The sequence below is a fragment of the Akebia trifoliata genome, chromosome 8 (genome assembly GCF_017979445.1).
Source record: "Akebia trifoliata isolate Shusen 1 chromosome 8, ASM1797944v1, whole genome shotgun sequence".
Taxonomy (NCBI): Eukaryota; Viridiplantae; Streptophyta; class Magnoliopsida; order Ranunculales; family Lardizabalaceae; genus Akebia; species Akebia trifoliata.
This window is the reverse complement of record NC_141382.1, coordinates 28,068,214-28,090,213: the sequence shown is the minus strand read 5'-3', so window position 1 is coordinate 28,090,213 and position 22,000 is coordinate 28,068,214. Positions and strand designations below refer to the sequence as shown.

Sequence of the window (22,000 nt, the reverse complement as noted above, 5' to 3'; positions counted from 1 at the left end):
AGAAAAACAAGGGTTTTGGCTCAAAACTATGATGAGAGAGAAAGGGGACTTAACTAGAGTCGTCGGAGAAGATGGCTAGTCGGAGTTGGTTGCTCGTCGCTCAAAGCAAATAAAAAGGAATTTTAGAGAAGAAAAATAGCAAGAATCAGATTGAATAAAAAGGGAAACTGTATCAGAAAGTGGAGTTCCAAATTTAGTGATGAAGATGGAGAGAAAATCTACCAATCGTTGGATCTTTGTTGGAGGTCAGAGCTTGATCGATGATGAAGATGGACGAAAGGGATTTGCCTTTGATAGGGTTTGGAAAGAGAAACCCAAATCCAATTGGTTGTTTTTTGGGTTTGGATTTGGGACAACAAAATTATGACGTGGGAATATGCTAATTTGGGTAATTTTAGTTGGAGTCCGTGGGAGGAGTAAAAGAGAATGACATGTTAAGTAGGTGACGTGGTAATTTTATTGAGATTTGTATCAGTGAAATTCGACAGCAGTAATAGTAGAACTAGAGAGGATGTGCGGATAGGAGAGCGAAATTTTCTCTCTATCATATGTCTATCTTGGGCTCTAACGTGAGCTAAAAAATCACTCTTTATTATAATTATTAAACCTTGAAATAACAATGTGGCATTGAGTGGTGGATAGTTACAGGAACGTGGGTGGTGCTAGATTTACTCGTTAAATAAAATCGAACTCTCAAATGTCAACAATTAGGTTGAGTTACGGCATCATTTCGTTAATAATATATCACGTGGTACAAAAATTTTGTACTAATTAAGTTGATGAAACATTGACACGTCACATGTATTGAAAAGTAATTAAAATCCAAACTTCTAAATGGGTGTTTGATACCGCTTCAAAAAACAGTTTTTATATCAATTTTTTTTTTTTTTGGTGTTAAATCGCAATTACGTGCAGGGATGCGCGTTTGATAACACTTGAAAAATCTGCGTTTCGAAATTTTTTTTTTTTTGTTTTTACACCGCAATTTGGGAAGCGGGTGAAAGGAGGTTCTCACAACTGCGTTTAAAAAAAACGCTGAAGTGAAATGACGTAAATACTTTCATTTAAGATCATATTTCCAACGTAAGTCCGACTGAGTAAAATTGAATCCAATCGATCTCTCTCTTCTTCGTTCAACCTAAACCCCACAGACACCTCCAGATCGCTCTATTACGACGGCAGGCATCTCCGATCGACGCCATCGACAGAACCCACACAGCTCTCTCTATCTAGCCATCGATTCTTCGTTCAACCTAAACCCCACAGACACCTCTAGATCGCCATTGACGATGACAGGCATCTCCGATCGACGCCATTGACAGAACTCATACAGCTCTCTCTCTCTCTCTCTCTCTCTCTTGCACATCTCTCTCAATCGCACAGCTTCTCTTCTTCTCGTCTCTGTCGACAGAACCCACACGATTTTAACTGGACCTCTCTCGTTCTCACTTATGTTTTCGGCAACCTAACTCGATCTCTCTCGTTACTAATGGCCTAATCCTTCTCCATCACTGCTTCTTCTTCTTTCCCTTTGTTTGTCAGACGTAATTCCACGTCTCTCTTTGAAGGTTTCGATTTTTCTCCTTGAAAAGATCGATTCATTGGTCGACTGGGTTCCTTTGATCTTCATCTGGGTTCTTTAGGTGCGTTTTCTGAAGCTTGTTTTGTTGTTGGATTAATTGATCGATTAATTGTTGCTTGTTTTGTTGTTGGATTAATTGTTGCTTGTTTTGTTTAGTACTTTTTGTTTGAATTTGTGTGGATGTTACTCACACAGCATGATTTCATATATTTGTAAAATCAACTTGGAATTTTTTCTGTTTGTAAATTCCAACTCTCAGAATTAACTGATTTCATATATTTGTAAAATTATGTACTCTATATGTTTCTGATTTAACAAAGTTTGGTATACATATTATGCTTCCTTTAATGAAAATTCCACAGTGAGATAAGGTGGGGGTCATGTGTATGCTCCAAAATATTCTTCCACCATATCACCCCAAACAATTCTTCTATAGATGATAAGTTTGATATAATCCCCCCACCCCACATACACACATAGTTTTTTTAACTCCTAGAGTATAGTTGATAATCAATGTATATAGTGTCGAATTAGTTGACTAAAAAGAAAAAAAACATGAGATCCCAAAATCCAACAGTTAAAATTTATATACAGATCCTATTGGTACTTATCTTGAGTCATTTTTGGTGAATCCACATATACACACATGGATCTAGATTAGAAATGAAGGAGGAACATATTACATTCTTCACTTCGATGATGATGTATTTCTGGCCAACACTTTTTAAACTCTATGTCAATTTAAGCATATTAGATTATTTGTAGTGTAATTATATATTTATAAGGGTATTCTGGTAATTTTTGATGCATTCTAGGTGCATTATCAACATTGCATATTATGCAGGTCTTTTGTTTATCAGGAAAATTTCATATGTCCATTTTTAAGAGGAGTTGTTACCGAAATTTCCATAGAATTATAAATTTTTTATAATTTTTCATAGAATTATAAACTTTTTAAAATTAAATTAATTATTTTTATAAAATTTTCATATAAATTTATTATATTTATATATATTTAGTGTAATTATATATTTATAAGGAATTCTAATAATTTTTGATGCATTCTGGGTGCATTATCAATAGTAAGGGTATTCTGATCATTTTACCTTAATACAACAAAATCCAGAAGCTGTATCAAACAATAATTACCAGATTCTGGTAAACAGCACAACACTTTTATAAAACTCTATCAAACAAGCTTTTCAGTGTTTTTGTGGGGTTTGTTTCGATTTCAAAATGCAGATTTTAGTGTGTTTGCGCTGAAAATCTGCGTTTGACTCCGTAATTACCGTTTGATAAAAGAGTCAATGTGAAAAAACTGTGTTTTTAAACGCAAATATGAGAAGCGGCTGATAGGCACTTTTTTTTCGCGTTTGCGGGAGAAGCTATCATCGAAAAAACGATTCGTGTGAAAAGACGTATATGCCCCTGCCCATCGTTGTCTCTATTCTCTGTCGACAGAACTCTCTCGCACACCTCTCTCAATTGCACAAATCTCTCTCTCTCTGCGTCTCTTTTTCTTTTCGCTGTCGGTAAGAACAGAAGATCAAACTAAAGCAAAAAATTTCAAATTTCTCTCGGTCGAAGGTTTTTACTGGCGAAATTTATCTGAAACCCTAAATCTCTATATCGAGAGGTACATTCTCCATGATTTACCTCTGCAACTATTTTTTTCTTTTTTACTCTCATTGATTTCTTATTAGTAATGGATTGATTCTGTTCTCTGGATGATCTAGCTTTCTAGCATTTTATGTTCAGATCAAACAAAAAATTCTTGTAGTTTAGTTAATTTTTTAATCTATTATCATGTGTTTTGGTTTGTGTAAATGAGATCTTGATTAAGGGTTGATAGTTTTTCATTTAGGATCACAGTCTTACATGATTAGAGTTCAGATTTGAATGGAATCAAAGAGAAAACTAGGTCTTTGTAAGAGAAAATAAGCTCAATTTTGAAACACGAGTCTGAATTTCAGTCTTGATTCTTTGGAGAAAGTATACAATTTTGCCTCTATCTCTCTCTCTTTGTCCTATCTTTTTTAATTGAGAAACTCATTTGAAGTAATAGATTTCTAGATCTTGAGGTACGTTGTCCGTGATTTTCCTCCCCTACTATTTTTTTTTTTTTTTTTTGCTATGTGATTGTGTTCGAATGTTCATAATAGTTGATCAATTTTGTTAATCATGTCTGTATCTATCACAAAGTAGGATTCAATTATGGATGAATTATGTTTTGAGCATTTTATGTTGAAATCAAACATGAAAATTTTATGGTTTCATTACTCTTTGAATCTCTTCTCGTCTAAGATCACATTATTACATGGTTGGAGTTCAGTTTTGAATGGCATCAAAGAGGAAACTATGCATTTATAGTAGAACATGAGCTCAATTTTGGATATTGTTTGTTAATGTTAGTTTTATTGGGTTTTACTTTAATATTGTTGGTTACATAGTTTTTATTTTTCTTATATGTTAGTTGACTTGCTACCCTTCTTGGTATTATATTGGTAATGTCATATTTTTATTATTTTGTTCTTTCCTTTCTTTATTTCTTTTTTTTTTTTACCCCATTTTTGCATGACCTTTACAACATATACAAAATTCAAATGTTAAGTTTTTTGTTCCATTTAAGCCCCAGCTAGCCCTCATGGGGTCCGTCCCCTACCACTTTTATCAAACTTATTTGGAAGTGCATAGGAAAAATCGGATTGTGCTAGTTAACTAAACAATTTAATAATATGACTAATTTGGCTTCATGTTGGGGTTTTAATTATTATGCATAGGAAAAATCGGAATAATCTACATATGATTTTTACTTATAGAGTCTCTAGAGAGTTAATTTGGTGGGTATTAGACTATTAGGAAAGAAAGGAGTATCTGTTGAATATAGTGGAATTATTAAGGTTTGTGACTGGGGGAGAATTTCAAATAGTGTGAGAACAATTAGTGCTGAGACAAAAGATATTCCAATTGCAATGGGTTTGTACTAGGGATCGACCTTGAGGTTGTATCTATTTTTTTTTTTTTTTGCTTTAGTTGTGGGTGAATTAATTACTCATATTCAAGGAGAGGTCTCCTATATGTATATACGATGTAATGTGGATGTTGGATTGTGTATTATGCAGGTATTTTGTTCATTAGGAAAATTTCATATGTCCATTTTTAAGAGGAGATGTTGTCGAAATTTCTATAGAATTATAAATTTTTTATAATTTTTTATAATTTTTTATAATTTAAATAATTATTTTTATAAATTTTTAATATAAAATTATTATAGTTATATATCTTTAATGTAATTATATATTTATAAGGGTATTCTGGTAAATTTTTATGCATTCTGGGTGCACTATCAACCTTAAGGGTATTCTGGTCATTTTATCCTAATACAACAGATTCTAGAAGTTGTATAAAATAATAATTACCAAATTCTGGTAAACAACACCACACTTTTACAAAGTTCTATCAAACAAGCTTTTCAGTGTTTTAGCTTTTGATAGGAGATTTTGACAGTAGTTTCTTACAGTAGAATCTGACAACAGATTCGGGCAGTTGTACAACAGATTCTGGTGGCTGTATCAAACGAGGCCTAAATGTTAAAAATTTCTCCCCCCACCCCCACCCCCCACCAACCAATCAGGCTTGTTTTTTAATCAATACACGTGGCGTCATTCCATTCGTTGACAAAATAACACAAAAAATCTAATAGAAAATTCGTACTCGATGGATCTGATCGATCTATCTTACCTTCTCTTCCCTCACAAAATTATAAAATTGATTCAGCCTTTCCCTTGCAAAAATAAAATAAAAAAACACCTGCCCTTAGCCAACTAAGAAGTAAGAAGCGAAAACTGAAATAGGAAGATGAGAAATCTCAGGGTTTTGATTCTGTAATCTGGCATCAAATTTTCTCTTGGTGCTTACGTTGATCGTTCTCTTGATGATGATGTAAAATTAGAAATGAGAATGTTATGTTTAGGGTTTCTGTTGATGGCTAGTTTTCAGAATACACAATTTGAGCAAACCTCCCTTCTTAGAGGTCTACATCGTTGGATGGTGATATGCAACAAATGTATACCCCAATTTCGTGATCTTAACCTTTTTCTACATCAAATTTTTTTTTTAAAAGTTATATCTCGATTTTTTATGTACTCAAATAAATAAATAAAGTTAGTTTTTTTTGCTTTCTCAGAGGTGAGGTGGTATGTTCATTTTAAGTTGTGATGAAAAAAAGAGAAGGTTTTGTTGTTTCAATATGAGAAAGTTAGTGATGACAGATTTGGTAAAGCAAGATGGACATTGACATCGACTGAATTAATACTTGAGAGTAGAGTTGTAAGACTTGTGACAAAAGAGATGTATAATATGTTAGATTTGTATTCTAAAAATATGACTGAATAATTAAATAAGAATAGATCAATTTCTGATAAAATAGAAAAATACCTTTATTATTGTCTATGACAAATCTAATTTTGTTTTTGAAAATCCAAGCAATTAATCCACACATTCTCTGAAATGTAAACAAAAGGTAAAGAACAGCTTATTGATTAACAATATGATCGAGGCATGAGCTTAGCTCGTTGTCTTTAAGCTAAGATTCGCCCTTCACTTTGTAAGAAGATGCTATCAAGTTGTTGCGATCACCACCCATGATACAACGACTTAGCCTTCATCAACCATTATTGTTGGATGATGGATCTATACGTGTTTTTCTCTTTCTAGCAATTTTAACACACAAGGTTACTTCAAGGGTAACCAATCCTCCTAAGATAAGACTCTTTTTGAGTTAAGAAAATGCAACCTACGAATTCCATTGTTCAAGGAGGTTAAATAGAACACAACTCTACTCCTAAAAATAAGTAATCACCCTTACACACTTGTACACCAATCAAATAACTCCTTAACCACATCTACATATAACCCACGTTTCAATAACTTCCTAACTACATGCCACAAACGCAATTAAAATAAACTACAACAGCAAAACATGAAATCTTGATATATACCTAAATAAAATAATCACATAACATTTTCCCTCCCTTCGAAAAAACCTTGTCCTCAAGGTTATAAATTATTCTCTTCCCCTAAATCTTCGTCTTCCTCTACCTTGGCTTCTCCTTTCCTTCCGGTCAACTTCCCTTCAAGAGAAAAAGTTTTTAACCTTACATTTATGGCCCGTGGGGAATTTTTCGTTGCAATTATAACATAATCCGTGATCTCTACGCTTCTTCATCTCTACCAGCGAGTGTCGTTTAAGAGGAATCATTAAAGGTTTGTTAACATCACTCGAAGAGTCGATTATGCTGGTGTCATCTGTATGTTTGTTTAGACGTCTTCGAGCTAACCCCTTTTCTTCCTGCATACACGCCAACCCGATAACATCCATGAGAGTGGTAGGCTTTAGCATTTGGATGCTTAGGTGATCTTCTCCTTTTATCCTCCAACAAGGCAACTCAGCATGAAAGACTCCTTAAGCCCTTTAGTACGATTGGCAAGCTCTTCAGATAGAGTTTGATAGTGTTACACCAAATAGTTTGTCGAAGCTTTGGGAGGAATGTGGGGTCTTCATATTAAGAGGGACCAAATCGTACAAGCAAGGCCGTAGCCAACTCTTCCCAATATGCAATCGCTCCGGATCTTTCCATCCATTTGAACCACTGGAGGGCCTTGCCTTCCATATGGAATGAAGCCAACAACAATCGTTGAGAAATCGAAATTTATTGGTGGACAAAAAATTGTTCGATCCAATACAACCAACCTGAAGGTCTTGATCCATCATACCGAGGGAAATCCAACCGAGTTGTTCGAGTTTGAACTACGTGGTCAGGTTCCATGGTAGGGTTATCTTCAATTTGGTTAATGGACATCATGTTGGAGCTCTCCCCTTTCTCCTTGTTCTGGCTACTTGAAATTCTTTCTATTTTAGAGTCCATGTTGCGCAACTCTGAAAAACTAGCCTGACAATGTCTTCTCCCCCTATTTGAGATGTGATATATTTTGTTTCAACTGATAGATTCTAGCACTGTTATGAGCCTGAGAATAAGTCTTGAGTCACTAATTCCCAAATTTGTTGTGCTATTTTCAAGAAAAGATATCCTCTAATAATATGAGGTTGCATTGAATGCAACAATCAAGACATAACCAAGGAGTTCTCTGCATCCCATTGTTCATACTTAGGATCTGAGATATTATGTTGTTTTTCTTTCCCATTCAAATAATCCGTCTTTTGTCTTCTATGGATGATTATTTTCGTTGCTTGATCCTATTTCAAGTAGTTTGTGTTATCAAGTTTGACCGTGTTGGTCTGGAGGTTTGGAATAGAAGAATTATCAAGTCTCAATCTGAGAGCTTGGTAGGAATTTATAATAATAAAAGAGTTAAAAGACAAAAATACCCTTACAAGTAAGAAATAAAATAATAAAAGCTATTACTAAACAATTAGGACAAAAATAACACTAGATTTTTTTCCAATACTCCCCTTCAAACTGGGGAAAATATATCAACTAAACCCAGCTTGACAAGGTGAGAATTAGTGATAGAAGGACCAACAGACTTTGTAAGCATGTCAGCAAATTGATATGAATATGGTATGAAAACTGTCTGAAGATCACCAGATTGAACTTTCTCCTTTAAAAAGTGAACATCAACCTTAATATGCTTAGTTCTTTTGTGAATAATTAAGTTAGAAGCAAATATGATAGCAGACTTGTCATCACAGAACAAAGTAGAAGAACCGGAAATAGGAAATCCCAACTCTGTCAACAAAGACCGAAGTCAAATTAGCTCACATGTGCCAAGGGCCACAATACGATATTCAACTTCAGCAGAAGAATGAAAAACTACATCTTGTTTCTTACTTTTCCACGAGATAAGGTTATTACCATAAAAAGTATAGAAACCAGAGGTCGATTTCCTATCTATAAGAAAACTAGTATAATTGACATCTATTAAACAAAATAAATACGGCTAAGCACTAGAAAAATAGAAAAGTCAGAGACCAGGACGGGACTTCAAGTAGCGAAGATTATGATAAACGGCATCAAGATGAGAAGTACGTAGAATATGTATGAACTAACTGACCACGCTAACTACAAAAGACAAGTCCGGTCTAGTGTTAAGTTAAATAAATTAAACAACCTACAAGTCTCTGATAAGAAGAAGGATCAGATAAAAGATCACCAGAGTCAGCATAAAGACAATGATTCTAATCCATAAGAGAGTAAGCAGGATGACAACCAAGCATCCCCATGTCCTAAAGAAGATCCAATGTGTATTTATGCTGAGATAACAAAATACCATGGCGAAAGTGGGCCACTTCCATCCCTAATAAGTACTTGAGAGGGCCTAAGTACTTAACCTCAAAAACACGACTTAATAGCATCTTAATTTTGTCAATCCATTGTGCATCATCACAGGTCACAATAATATCATCAACACAAACCAAGACAATGGTACAACGACCATCCACTCCTCGACGAACAAAGTATGTATGATCTGAGAGGCATCTAGAAAATTCCATAGATAAAATAATCTAAAAAAACGTTGAAATCAGGCTTGTCGGGATTGTTTCAGGCCATACAAAGATCTAAGAAGGTGGCATACCTTCGTAGAATACTCTCCCTGAAGACGAAACCCAGGAGGGGGTCTATATAAATAACCTCAGTCAAATCACCATTCAGAAAGGTGTTTTTCACATCAAGTTGGTTAAGTGGCTAGGAGTGACATGTTGGTAAAGAGATAAGAAGTCGAACAGTGGAAAGTTGGGCAATCGGAGCAAACGTGCCGCCAAAATCTTTTTCAAGAGTCGGTGTAAACCCCTTAACAACGAGGTGTGCCTTGTACCAATCAACAGTTCCATTGGCGAGATATTTCATAATGAGGATCCATTTACAACCAACGGTCCGCACCCTAGATGGAAGGGTAACAAGTTTTCAGGTATTATTTTTTTGTAAAGCATCCATTTTAACAGTTATAGCTCTAGTCCACTGGGGGTCTCGCAAAGCCTTTGATACAGACCAATGAACGCGAATAGAATCAGTGGCTGCAAGGTATGCCTGATAAGAGGAAGAAAGACCCTGATAGGAAACAAATTGGGCAATAGGATGATTAGTCATACACCCCCACTTACCTTTGCGAATGGCAGCAGGCAAGTAAGAGTTAGAAATAGAAGGGATAAGGGCATGTTTGTGCAAATATAGGAGATGATATACCTGAATCCAATGAAAAGGTTGGCAAAGGTGGAGGAGGGCAAGGGTGATGAGTGTAGACCTTAAGCGTCGACGCAAATGGAGAAAAAACTAGAGAAGGTAATACTATAAGAGATGGGTCCTGCAAAGTAGATGTGATACTAAAGTAGAGAACATTTTCAAAAAAAATAACAGTAAGAGAATGTATGACACGGTGAGAAATTGGATCATAACATCGATACCCTTTTGGCATAGAGGAGTAACCTAAGAAAAACACACCGAATAACTTTTTCATCCAATTTGGTGCGATTAGGAGTTCTTTTCTGAACAAAGCACGTGTCCCCAAAGACTCGAGGTGTAATGGGAAAAAGTATACTGTCCGGTTGAAGGACATGAAGAGGCACTTGTCCTTCTAAGGTGGGATTCAGGACGCTATTAATAAGAAAAGTTGCAGTGAGGACTACCATATTCCAATATGCCTTAGGAATATGCATTTCTCGGAGAAGACACCAAACAGTGTCCTTGAGGTGGTGATTTTTACATTATGTCACCCCATTCTATTCAGGAGTATAAGGACAAGTCAATTGGTGAAGCATACCATGCTCATGAAAATGTGAACGAATCCCATCTGATATATACTCCCCCACCCCTTATTAGATCAAAGAGATTTAATCGAGTTTGAATCATTTTAAGAAAATTGACAAAAATAGGAAGTACCTTAGAACGAGAATGCATCAGATAAACCCAAGTACAGTGAGAATAGTCATCAATAAATGTAATATAATATCTGACCATTAAAAAGTAGGGGATGGCTCCCACACATCAGAATGAGTTAAATCAAATATTGCATTCAAATTGATGCATACGAGGAATATAAGAAGTACGTGTGTGTTTATAAAGTTCACACACAGGACATTAAAATTTATGTCCACTATAAGCAGTTTTTAAAACAGAAAATAAAGAACATAAGTACTGAAAATTTGCATGTCCTAAGCGAGCATGCCATAAATTTAAAGTCTGGGACAAAAACGTGCGACTCCTAAAGGAAGGAAGCATAGAAGCCGGAACAGCAGTAGGCTGAGATCCAAATAAGTACAGCCCATCCCTCACATACCCCTTGCCAAAAATCCTCCCTGAAGTTAGGTCTTGAAAAATACAGTGAGTAGGGAAAAAGGTAATTGAACAATTTAGAGATTTAGTAAGACTACTCATAGACAAAAGATTAAGAGATTGGGGAGGTACATGAAGCACAGAGTCTAGTGAAATCCTAGAAGATAAGGGGATGATGCCTTTGCTGTAGATAGGTGTAAGAGATCCATCAGCAAGGCGAACCTTCCTATGAGTGGTAGGAAAAGTAGAAGAGGTAAAATGGTTAGACTCACTGGTCATGTGGTCAGAGGCACAAAAATCAGTAACCCATGCCAGAGAAGCAAAGTCAGATTGAGTGACATGAAAAACAAAGGATGTACCTGGACGTAAAGTAATTGAGGCCAAGTCGAAGAGGAATGAGTGGGCATAAATTTGATCCTGGATAATTGTGGTAATCTGAGTCTATGGCTGTTGCAAGTCAATCGGCCAAGTGAAGAAGGAGGATCAATGAAATGAGTGGATGATGACTCCACTGTATCCGCATGAGGAGTAGACTGTCTCAAAGATGGAGTGGAAGGAGATCATGGTATCAGATGAGGTTAGAGCCAAAAACAGCAGACCTTCTCATGGCCAGTCTTCCCATAATGATTGCAAGTAAGGCCACTCCTTTTACAACGACCACTGCTGTCACGGCCACGACTCCCTGATCCAGGGGTACGAGAGTTGGAGAAACTCGAGTTGGCAACTAAGGCCATTTGATTTGTAATTGGAGCAAAAAGAATGTTGGGGACCTGAGTCTGAGAAGGAACAATACGACGACGATGCTCATCACTGTCAATGGTCACAAAGACCTCAAATAAAGAAGGTAAAGGAGTGATGTTGAGGATTTGTGTCTGAAGGGCCTCAAACTCTAGGTCGTAGACTCATAAGAAACTGGTAGGTCTGATGTCGAGTGATCCTCTTAACCATCCAATTGATTTTTTTAAAGACAATTCAACCATAAACTCATAATGAGAAAGTTCTTCCCAACGTGACTGAAGAAATCCGAAGTAATCTGCTATACTCTGAGTCCCTTGGGTAGTCTAGGCAATGTCTCAATAGAGCTCATAAATACATATGTCTGAGTAAGTGCGGACTACAAAGATGAGACAGTCTCATGGTATATGAACATGGTATAGATGCGCTGCTCCATGGAGTTGAATAGCCACCCAAGGATAATGCAGTTGTCGATCTCCCATGATTCAAATTTGGGATCAGGAAGGGGTGGTTTAGTAACGGTACCAGAAAGCCATCTAGATTTCCCTCTACTATTGAGATAAAGTCTCACAGATCGAGATTATGATTGAAAGCTCCGATCATCAAGAAGAGTAATGGTAATACGTTGAGTTGAAGAGACCCAAAAATTGTGGCGGAAGTCGTAATTGCTTGGTCCAAAGTCATTGCTTTGGTTTGCAAGGAGGTCTTGCGATCACCAAAGAGCAGCTACAAACAGTAACAAGGGGGGTGAAACTCTATCACACAACCTAGCCAAACCCAATTGTGGGCAGCAATAGTGCTAAAAAAATTGCAACAAAACCCTAGCAATCCAATCGTAGCAGCACAACTAGCCCTAACACAGCAGCCAATTCTTATCGCACCCACACAGAAAAAAAAAAAAAAAAAAAAAAAAACACAGTAGTGCTGCAAGTCCTTATCGCAGCCACACAAAGAACAGCAAAATCTCAACCAAACAGTAATACATGAACCAGAAAATAAAAAAACAGCAAACCGAAGAGGGGGTGGGGCAGCCACACCAGCCAGTCCTTAACCCTTTCGCAGCAAACAACAACCTTGTTGCAGCATAACACAACTGCAATACAATGATGTATCAATCCAGCAGTGACACAACTCTGCCCCATAGATCCATCGCAAAACAACCACATAGCCTTACGATCGCAAGAACACCCCTATCGTGACGTGCGATGGATTTCAGATCAAAAGAGAATTTAAAAAAAAAAAAAAAAAGGAATTCCCAAAGGGGGAGAGACTAATGAAAGCTCCTGCTAGGTTGTGTGGCCTCAAAGATCAAATAGGGGCTGTAAAAGAGAAGAGAAGAGAAGGGGGTGGCTTGTGGTGAGTCTCCAAGAGTCCAAAGACAAGAAGAGGGAGAACCCAAATAGGGGTTGTTGAAGGATCTTCCTTGTCTCTGATATCAAGAAGAATTAGAGAAGAAGAATTGTCAAGTCTCAATTTGAGAGCTTAGCAGGAATTTATAATAATAAAAGAGTTAAAAGACAAAAAACCCTTACAAATAAGTAATACAAGAATAAAAGCTATTACTAAACAACTAGGACTAAAATAACACTAGATTATTTCCAATAGGATTTTCATCTCTGACTTGCGAGGATCCAAACAACACTATTGGTATACTATCCTAAAGTTACTTTTGACATGACTTCGGAGAAATAAACTACTCACAGAAAATCCAGATAACATGAGAAATTACTTAGAAACACTAATATACCACTTACAACATAAGATTAGAATCTATCTTCGCATTCTTGACGAAAGAAAAAAAAATCTAACTCACCATGAAAGCTATTATGATCGTGACATAGGCTGTAATAGCTAATCAAGTGTGAAGAATGACCCAGATGGAGATCCCCCAAACCCTAGAAAGTTGATTGAAGAACCTGGAAGGGGTTTTGAAGGAAAGTGATTGACCAAGGATGGTCTTTTGGAGGTGGCTGATGAGATGCGACAGCCCCTAGAGGGTGGCTGCTGATGTGCGGCAGCCCTAGATGGCTGCTGCTGATGTGTGGCAGCCCCCAGATGGCTGTTGTTGATGGTGGCAGCCCCTAGATGGTGGCTGGTGACAGCCCTAGGAAGGTGGGTGGCAGCCCTAGGGCTGTAGAAAGATGGAGATCGAACGTGTGATCGCTGAATTTCTCTACTTATTTCGGAATTCTCTTTGATCTTCGTAGTCTTCACCAAATCTCTGATACCATGTAGAAAATGATCTAGGGTTTAGAGAAGATACAGATAGAAAGAAGAGAAGAAGAAATTCCAGAGAAAAAATTACGTTTATTATTTCTTCATTCCTACTTATATAAGTTCCATGATAAAGAGGAAAAGACAAAAAAAGACATGAGATAAACATAAATAAAGAGAACTATATCTAATAATAGGCCTAACCCAGTAGTGCCTTCAGCAAATGAGTTCACGAGGCCTGTCCCCAGTGGCTAAGAACCAGTCCTAAAATCCCCAAGTTCTCTTCGCCTTATTTTCTTTCGTTTTTTTTTTTTTTTGGTGAATGAGGGAGATCATCATCATGGCCTTATCCCAAAATTTAGGGGTCGGTTGAATGAAAACTCTTCCTCCATCCAATTTTCTTCATACGCTCTTTCTATGTTAGAACATCTATCTAAATAGGTGTCCTTAATCATCTGCTTAAAATCAATTTTTTATAAGTCATCTTCTTGAAATTTCGTGATGGTTTCCCAACTAAAGTTTCGAAGAAAAATGTCTGGCCGCCTCACACCTATTCCATGCACAACTTCCCCAATGGCCTTTCGAAACTCATTATGTTCAAATGGTTTCTTTGACAAATGACATTGCTCCAACTAATGCAATCAAGTTCAAGCCTATCCATGGTTGGTCTATATTGACTGCTATGTTGTATTGATATGGGTACTGAACATAGTGGTTAGCAATTCACCAAGAAAAAATGGTGGTCATACCTTACCCAAGAATAGCATCACATGATTCATTTTGACTTGTACAACCTTTAAGAAATAACTTCAGGAACTGAGGAATAAACATTTTTCTTTAGATAGAAAAATATTAAAACCCTCCAATTCTTTTCATTCCATTTAAAAGTGAGCAATTACATTATATAACTTAAAATAAATTTTCTGGAAAGCATCCTTGAGCAACTCTTTGTTAGATTGAAATTATTTCTTGCTAAAACAAACTACTTTTCAAAATCAAATATCTTCTAAAACTCCCACCTTATTGAAACTCTTTTTTATTTAAATATAAACTAAAGTAAAGATCCTTCTCGTCAAGCCTTTATGGTGTATCGAAGTTAATTCCTTCTCTGCCTTTAAACTTGCACCAAAAAAAAAAAAAAAAAAAAAAAAAATCCTTGGTGCTTTTTTAAGAATAAATTTCTGCAGATTGAAACAAATTCAAATTGATAATCCCACCATGGACCTATACCATGTCTATATTTGATCATTGTAATACATGTGGAGATTACGTTATCTTGTTGTCCTTGAAAGCTCGTAGAATATTCTTTCTATCATTATAATAGTCAAACACTTCTTGAAAAAGTAGAATACGGCTACAAGTAGAGGGATAAAACTATATTGCATAACTCTCCTCATTTCCTAGAACTAGCATAATTGGTTTGTTATGAAGCATGCGATCCAGTGCTCACTAATTTCATTGTACCTTTATCTCAGCTTTAATATATTTTCTATTTGAAGGTTGTTTTATCTATTTCTCACTAATTTCATTGTTGAAAAATATTTAAATTTTTTCTTTTTCTTTTTCGCTTGTTTGGTTTCTTAGAATAACGAATGACTTGTCTAATTTTATGATAGGGGCATGGTGATGGGGAGCTCCTTTGGTCAAGAACTTGATTTATTCAAAAGCAAAAGGGGTTTGGAACATGTATCATTTGATGATCATGAAACAACTAAAGATGAGCTCTCAAAGAATTTGGATTCAAGTTCAAGTGGAAATGATAAGATGGTACAAGGGTCTACTGAAATATTACCTAGAATTGTGGAAGTGTTAGAGCCATCTGTTGGCATGGAGTTCAAATCAAAAGATGATGCTAGGGAATTCTATGTTTCGTATGGCAGACATATTGGTTTCACTGTACGCATTCATAGCAATCGTCGTTCACGAACAAACAACGAAGTTATTAGTCAGGATTTTGTATGTTCAAAAGAAGGTTTTCGTGCAAAGAAGTATATATGTAGGAAAGATAAAGTTATTACTCGGGCTCCAATCACTAGAGAAGGATGCCGTGCAATGATAAGGGTAGCTCTAAAGGGTGGAGAAAAATGGGTCATTTCCAAATTCGTAAAAGATCATAGTCACAAATTATTGAGTCCAAGTAAAGTTCCTTCACAGCGATCCGACAAAATTTTAGTCAGTGAGGTATGTATAGATTCACTATCATATAACATCTAATGCGTTTGTAGGTTTACTTTACTTAGATGAGATGATCAATATTGTTAAATTTTATTCAAAATATAAATCAAAATAGGATGGTGTATCATAGGTACATTGCTGTTTGTATTAAATCATTAAAAGTGCAAGAAGGGTTTTTATATAGATCCCCTTAAATCTTATCATTTTTTTTCTAAATTCAAGACTGAGAGGAGAATACACACCATAACTCTATTGCTTGAATGATACCAATCCCTTTCCCTATTGAAGACTTGGAGAGGAAGAGACACCCATTTGTAAAGAGTGCACAGATATTCGATTTTACCAATTCAAAATACTTGCTATTAGGTTTTCTCTTACTATTCTGCTAATAATTCTTATTTGACCTGTGTGAGCTTTCTGTAACATTTCACCTATCTCATCTTAGTAACCTGGCATACTTCCCTTACACATTGCATGAAAGCGAGAGCCTGGACAAAAGGGTAAGAGATGGCACCATAGGTCTGTAATCCGATTTCAGTTGTTCTTTTGTACACTGTTGCAAACACCACCTGAAAAGGCATGAACCAAAGATAAACCTCCTATATGAGGTTATCCTCTGGTTCTCTTTTGGGAGAATATTAACTTCCTAGTGGAAGAAAAGATCTATTCTGTTGTTTTGAACCTTTTTGTGTGGTTATTTTTACATACTTTGCACACACATCCCAAACATGTAAAATAATGGGAGAAGGGACTCCTGATGTTTTGTATGAGAAAAATCTTGCAGGGAGTATATCTCCCTGGTCTGGATGAATTGTCACACTATTCCAAATTCTAAGAAATCATCAAGGGGGTTTCTGACAGCCTCTAAAATTTCAGAACAACCCGATCTTGATGGGCATAGTTTTGATGTAGGAAAAAACAGACTGTTACTATTGAGGCAGAACAGTCTCCAGTAGCAGGTTGCAACCCTCTAACTTCTATAAAAATCTTTTTTGAATGATTCCGGTTTCTAATGGTTGCTGGATAAATCTAATTTTTTCCATAAAATTTCCAGCCCAATCTGAATTTTCTACAGTGGGTTTTGAATTAGGGTATGTCTGGTTGGGCATGGAAAAAAGGTTGGAAACCATTTTCCCTGGAAAATGGCATCTTCTATGTGTTTGATTGCATTTTTCCATGGAAAATGGATTTCCACCCTCATCCAAAAGTCTAGTGAAAGCTGGATTTAATTTCCCTACTTATACCAATGGGAAAATAAAATCCATCATAAATTTCCATCCCCAAATCAATACCCTAATCTCCTCTATTCTTCTTCTTCACCACCACCACCACCACCACCACTCACCCCATCGCCGTTGCCATCACCACCCATACCTCCTCTTACCTTCTCTCTCTCTTCTTCTTCTTCTTCCCTCCACCTCCGCCATCAATATCACATCTTCTCTCTCTCTCTCTCTCTCTCTCTCTCTCTCTCTCTCTCTTCTTCTTCCTCAGATTTTCCCCCTAATTTTGTCTTAATGCAATTAAACAATGGAAATTAATTTTCCAACCCTACCCATTTTCCACCCCCATTTTTCCATGGATTTCAATTACCGATAATAAAAAAAAAAAAAACATACCCTAAATTTCTTCACTGCCCCATGGACCTTTGTCAATTTGTTATTGAGGGTTATCTTTCGGTATCCCTCAAAAAGACTTTCTAGGTGAGCAATGGACCTTAAAAGAGAATATAATTAACTTTTTTTTTCCCAAGAATGGAAAGCGAAAGGAGATTGTCCATCTTAATTGGGGCATAACAAAGTGCACTCTCGTATTAGCTAAATTCTCTGCGATCTGCGAGCTTTTCAAAGATGATGAAAACCTAATGTTACCATCGAAAGATGGAAAGAGGAGGGTGCCTAACACTTTCCCTCCTCTTCAACCCAACCTCCTTACCTGAATCTTTGGTTTAGATCTAATATGGAGTCACTTTTTCATATGCTAATCCATTTGTTAATGAACAAATCTTCTTGGGTGACCATTTACATCCTTTAATCTGATGAGTGTAATTCAGATTGGGTTTCCCCGGAGGTGGGGGAGAGAAATTTCACGTTACTTAAAAAGGATTAGGAGTCTTTGAAAGAAAGGAAGCGTGCCTATTTTGTATTTTGCTTCCTCTCAAAGGGATTTTGTTTAGATGTTGTTATTAAAATAGTTCAGGCTTTATTCTTTGAGGACATTATATTAGGAGAGTAGCTGTCGTACATGAGAAAGTGGTACTTAATTTTTTATTTGTTCTTTTCCTTGTCCTTGATAGGTTGTCTCAACATCATAGGATGGTCATTATGTTCCCTTGTTTTGTCTTGTAAAATCTTTGTATTTATAAAAAGAAGGAAAAAAAAAAAGAAAAAAGAGAAGGTAAAAGAGAGATTTTTCAGATATCAGAAGTTCAGTATCTTGATTGACGTACAGGGAGTGCAGAGTTGAACTTTGCCTCTGACAAAGGAGTTGTAGCACAAGTACAACTCTTGTAAGTGCTATTAGGTTCAAAATGTTTAGGTGGATTTGATATGAACCAACTGCCCCTCACCTTGCCTTGCATAGATAAGGGAATAAAGGGGGAGGGTAACGAAGTCATGGTTTCATGTTGTTGGGCAAATCATCTCCTAGCAGACTCTAAGTTAAGACAACTTTTTGATACTCTGCTCATATCTCCCCCTTTAGTCATTGTCTCACCACATAGTGTTTTCCACATGACCATCCCCTATATTAGATTGTATATGAGGCATCTACTGACTAGAAGATGCAGAAATCACATCACAATCTCGATCCATCCCAGATCACCAGATTTGAATTGATTTTTACATATCCACATGTTACTCCATAAACATGTTATCCTGTAGTAGAGTTTGTTTCCATTTTCTCATATGGGCATCTTAGCCTGTAAATGTATGCCACAAAATACCTTCTTGATGTCCCCTACAGTTCCCAATGATTGGTCAACTAGATTCATTCCCTATTAGAGGGCAATGATAAACATTTTGAATTCTGTCCGAGTGAAATGTACATGTTTCCTTTACATCTCAACCATTGGACACCCAAAAGGTAGAGTATAGATTATATTTACAAGTTCTATAGTTCTTGTTATTTCTACGTATTTCAGCCCACTTCAGAATCTAGGGAATATTCAAAGCAATTGAACTCTAATTAGATAATTTGACGTCTTTAATTGTAGAATAGTCAAAACCAAAACAAGTGTACCCTTCACCTGTTTACCTCTAAAAGGAAACATATTTAATAAAATATGGTGACTGCTTCAGGTGCTGACATACTTAGTTGACTGCAAAAGTAGTGTACATTAAGTAAATGAAATCATTGGCACCTAGTTAAACACCATTGGAGTGGAAATAAAACCGATGAAGAAGCTTGGAGTCTTGGCGTGGGCGGCTGTGAGTCACCTTAGTATCTGCTTAACGGAAGCTGTTTGGATTGTTGTAACCAGATTCAACTGAATATTAGCCAAGCAATTCATCGAAAAAATATTAGCTAAGTTCGTGTGTCACCATGTAGAGAGAATGATCTCCTCATGATGCTTCAAATCTCTCATTATTTATTTGTTTATTAATTTATTTCTAAATTTTAATGATCTAAGTTTGATGTACACTTGCTGAAGGATGAGAAGGACAAGAAAATTCGAGAACTGTCCGCGGAGCTAGACAGTGAGAGACGAAAATGCAAGCGACTATGTGCAGTGTATCAAAAACAGTTGCAGATGGTTTTGAAAGATGTTGAACAACACACCGAACACCTATCAAGAAAAGTTCAAGATATAGTTGAGAGTATAAGAGAAATTGAAGATCAAAACCCTGACGATTCACACCCATGACACTATGGAGAGAGTAAGTACAGTTAGTTTGTACCAAAATTCCCTTTTTTTTTTCTTCCTTTGAATGTGTCAATTATGCTTTTTTCTCTTTATTATTCCTAAGTTTGGTAATTGATAAAATTAGCTTTATGAATTCAAGAAGGAATTTAGCTTTTAATTCACTTTCTCTGCACATTCATTGAAGTGGTAATCTTTGATAAGATTTCAGGAAATCGATCGTAATGAATGGTCATGAACTATGAATATAGAATGAAGTTGAAAATATTGTTTCTATTATTGTTTGGGCCAAAAATAAATCAACCCAAAGATATTAAGGAGCATGATATCTGTGCTGTGGATGCAAAGATCTGCAACCAACAGAGACGGACACTTTGATTTTAGAAACATTTTTTATTTTTTATTTTTTTATTATCTAAATTCTCCTAATTCGAATTTGTTAAGTGCCAGTGGTTCTACGTTTGTTCTTAGGAGGAGAGTTCAAATAAAAATTTGCAGATATTTATCAGTGAGAAATTGACCAAAAGAATCAGCCCCTATTGGCTATTGCTGCAGATCTTATGCAGTGCAGATGCGGATGCTGTTGGTGAAAATGCATCTTATTCCTCCTTTTTTCGAGTTGGCAGCCAATATGAAACCTTCACCACCTACTAAGAAAATTTATAAAAGCACATTGAACCAACCTACTAACTAGGCAAAGAGGTTGGAATGGGCCAAATACACTTTAAAATTCACGGTACAAATTCTACTATTGGTAGTTTATCTGTATGATTCACAGGGAATTCATTTTCAAGGGAACACAAATTCCTTGGGAAAATTATTTACACCATCTAATTGTTACAAAGAACATTAAACTTGATGGAACCAAGTTAACTCAGAAAATCCTCTTTTTTTCTCTTTTTCAAAAAAAAAAACAAAGGGTTTTTTGGGGTGGGGGTTCTTGAGAGAATTACATTGGGTGGAAAAATCATTTTCATCAAATGTGGGAAATTGAACTCCGACCTAAAAATCACATTTTCCAAGGGAAATAATTTTCTCACCCATTTAATTTTGTTGAGTAAACAATGTGCAACAACATCCCTCAATGTAACAACAAAAAAAAAAAAAAAAGATTTAACTGTTGTATGAGAAGAAGAACAATAATATGCGTCCAAGAGGAGTATTTGACATCGATGATGATGAAGACACATGAACTACTAGGAATTCACATCATACTAGAAATTGGATTTTTGACTGGTTGGGTTACACATGGGTTAGGATCGCCCGAAACCTGATAGAGTATTTACACACCGCCAAAAAACTAATCAATTTTTTTTCAATGAGCAGCAACAACCCTGTGGAAAAATATAAAAAGAGATGATTGCATGTCTAAAATACAAATTAAAAAATAAAAATGCCTTCAAATGTTTTTTTTATTATTCCAAAAAAACCCTCAAATGTTTATTTCCAAGGTGTATTTATTGGAGGTTAATGTGTTCCCTTAGGGCACACATAAGGAAAACCCTAAAAAGACAAGCGGAGAGGACACAAAGAGATGAAACAAGGACATAAAAACACAATGGTTCAATAGCATGCACATTCCCTATGGTATAGTAAGATCCTACATTCAGAGAAAAAATTTCACTAAATAAAAGATACTTTCCACCAAATGTTTATTACAGCATTGGACAATGTTTTCATGATTCGGCACACAAAATGAAAGGGACAATCTTTCTGGCCCATTGACTCCAAGGTATGAAATTTTGGTATTAGTTCAGTCTAGAAATGGAAATTATTTTTATCGATGGATAAATTAATACAATTTCCACATGAATGGTGTGAACATGAGAAAAATGTTAAAGAATTTTGTAGAAGTGATTTTTGTGATCTCCTCGAGATTCATGAACTCCTGATGGAATGGTTTGAACCTCTTCACGGTCCTCCCTGTTCGTTGTACCATAGAGCTTCTGATGCCAAAATCAGACCAAAGAAATAGAGAGTTTTTCTTTAGAGTAAGAATCTTGTACCTTTGTGTGTGATGCACTGCTTCTATTTATTAGTATAAATTAATACACTTTCCACAAGAATGATGTGGATATGAAAAAATGTAAAGAATTTGTACTATTGAAACTGCAAAAAATGACAAATGAGGTATGAAACCAC

The 22,000-nt window shown here is 36.0% G+C and overlaps 1 protein-coding gene across 4 annotated transcripts; it reads left to right on the top strand.

Annotated features, from left to right (window-relative positions):
• Window positions 1-1,008: 1,008 nt before the first annotated feature.
• Window positions 1,009-20,885, top strand: LOC147396464 (uncharacterized). 4 transcript variants are annotated; one of them, XM_086450852.1, is made up of 5 exons: window positions 1,010-1,643; window positions 15,438-16,002; window positions 19,649-19,874; window positions 20,414-20,445; window positions 20,482-20,885. In XM_086450852.1, exons 2-3 carry the CDS (start codon window positions 15,442-15,444, stop codon window positions 19,859-19,861), a joined length of 774 nt encoding a protein of 257 aa, XP_086306978.1. In that variant the 5' UTR covers window positions 1,010-1,643; window positions 15,438-15,441; the 3' UTR covers window positions 19,862-19,874; window positions 20,414-20,445; window positions 20,482-20,885. The 4 variants fall into 4 exon arrangements, with proteins under 4 accessions (XP_086306980.1, XP_086306978.1, XP_086306979.1 ...); XM_086450854.1 differs by lacking the exons at window positions 20,414-20,445; window positions 20,482-20,885 and adding an exon at window positions 2,968-3,218 and having other exon boundaries at window positions 1,009-1,643; window positions 19,649-20,018; XM_086450853.1 differs by lacking the exons at window positions 20,414-20,445; window positions 20,482-20,885 and adding an exon at window positions 20,333-20,349.
• Window positions 20,886-22,000: the final 1,115 nt, after the last annotated feature.

Excerpts from the sequence above, each read along its gene's own strand:
- LOC147396464 (XM_086450852.1), top strand. The coding sequence starts at position 15,442 with ATGGTGATGGGGAGCTCCTTTGGTCAAGAACTTGATTTATTCAAAAGC. Across the intron at positions 16,003-19,648 it reads ACAAAATTTTAGTCAGTGAG|GATGAGAAGGACAAGAAAAT; the intron begins GTATGTATAGAT and ends CACTTGCTGAAG.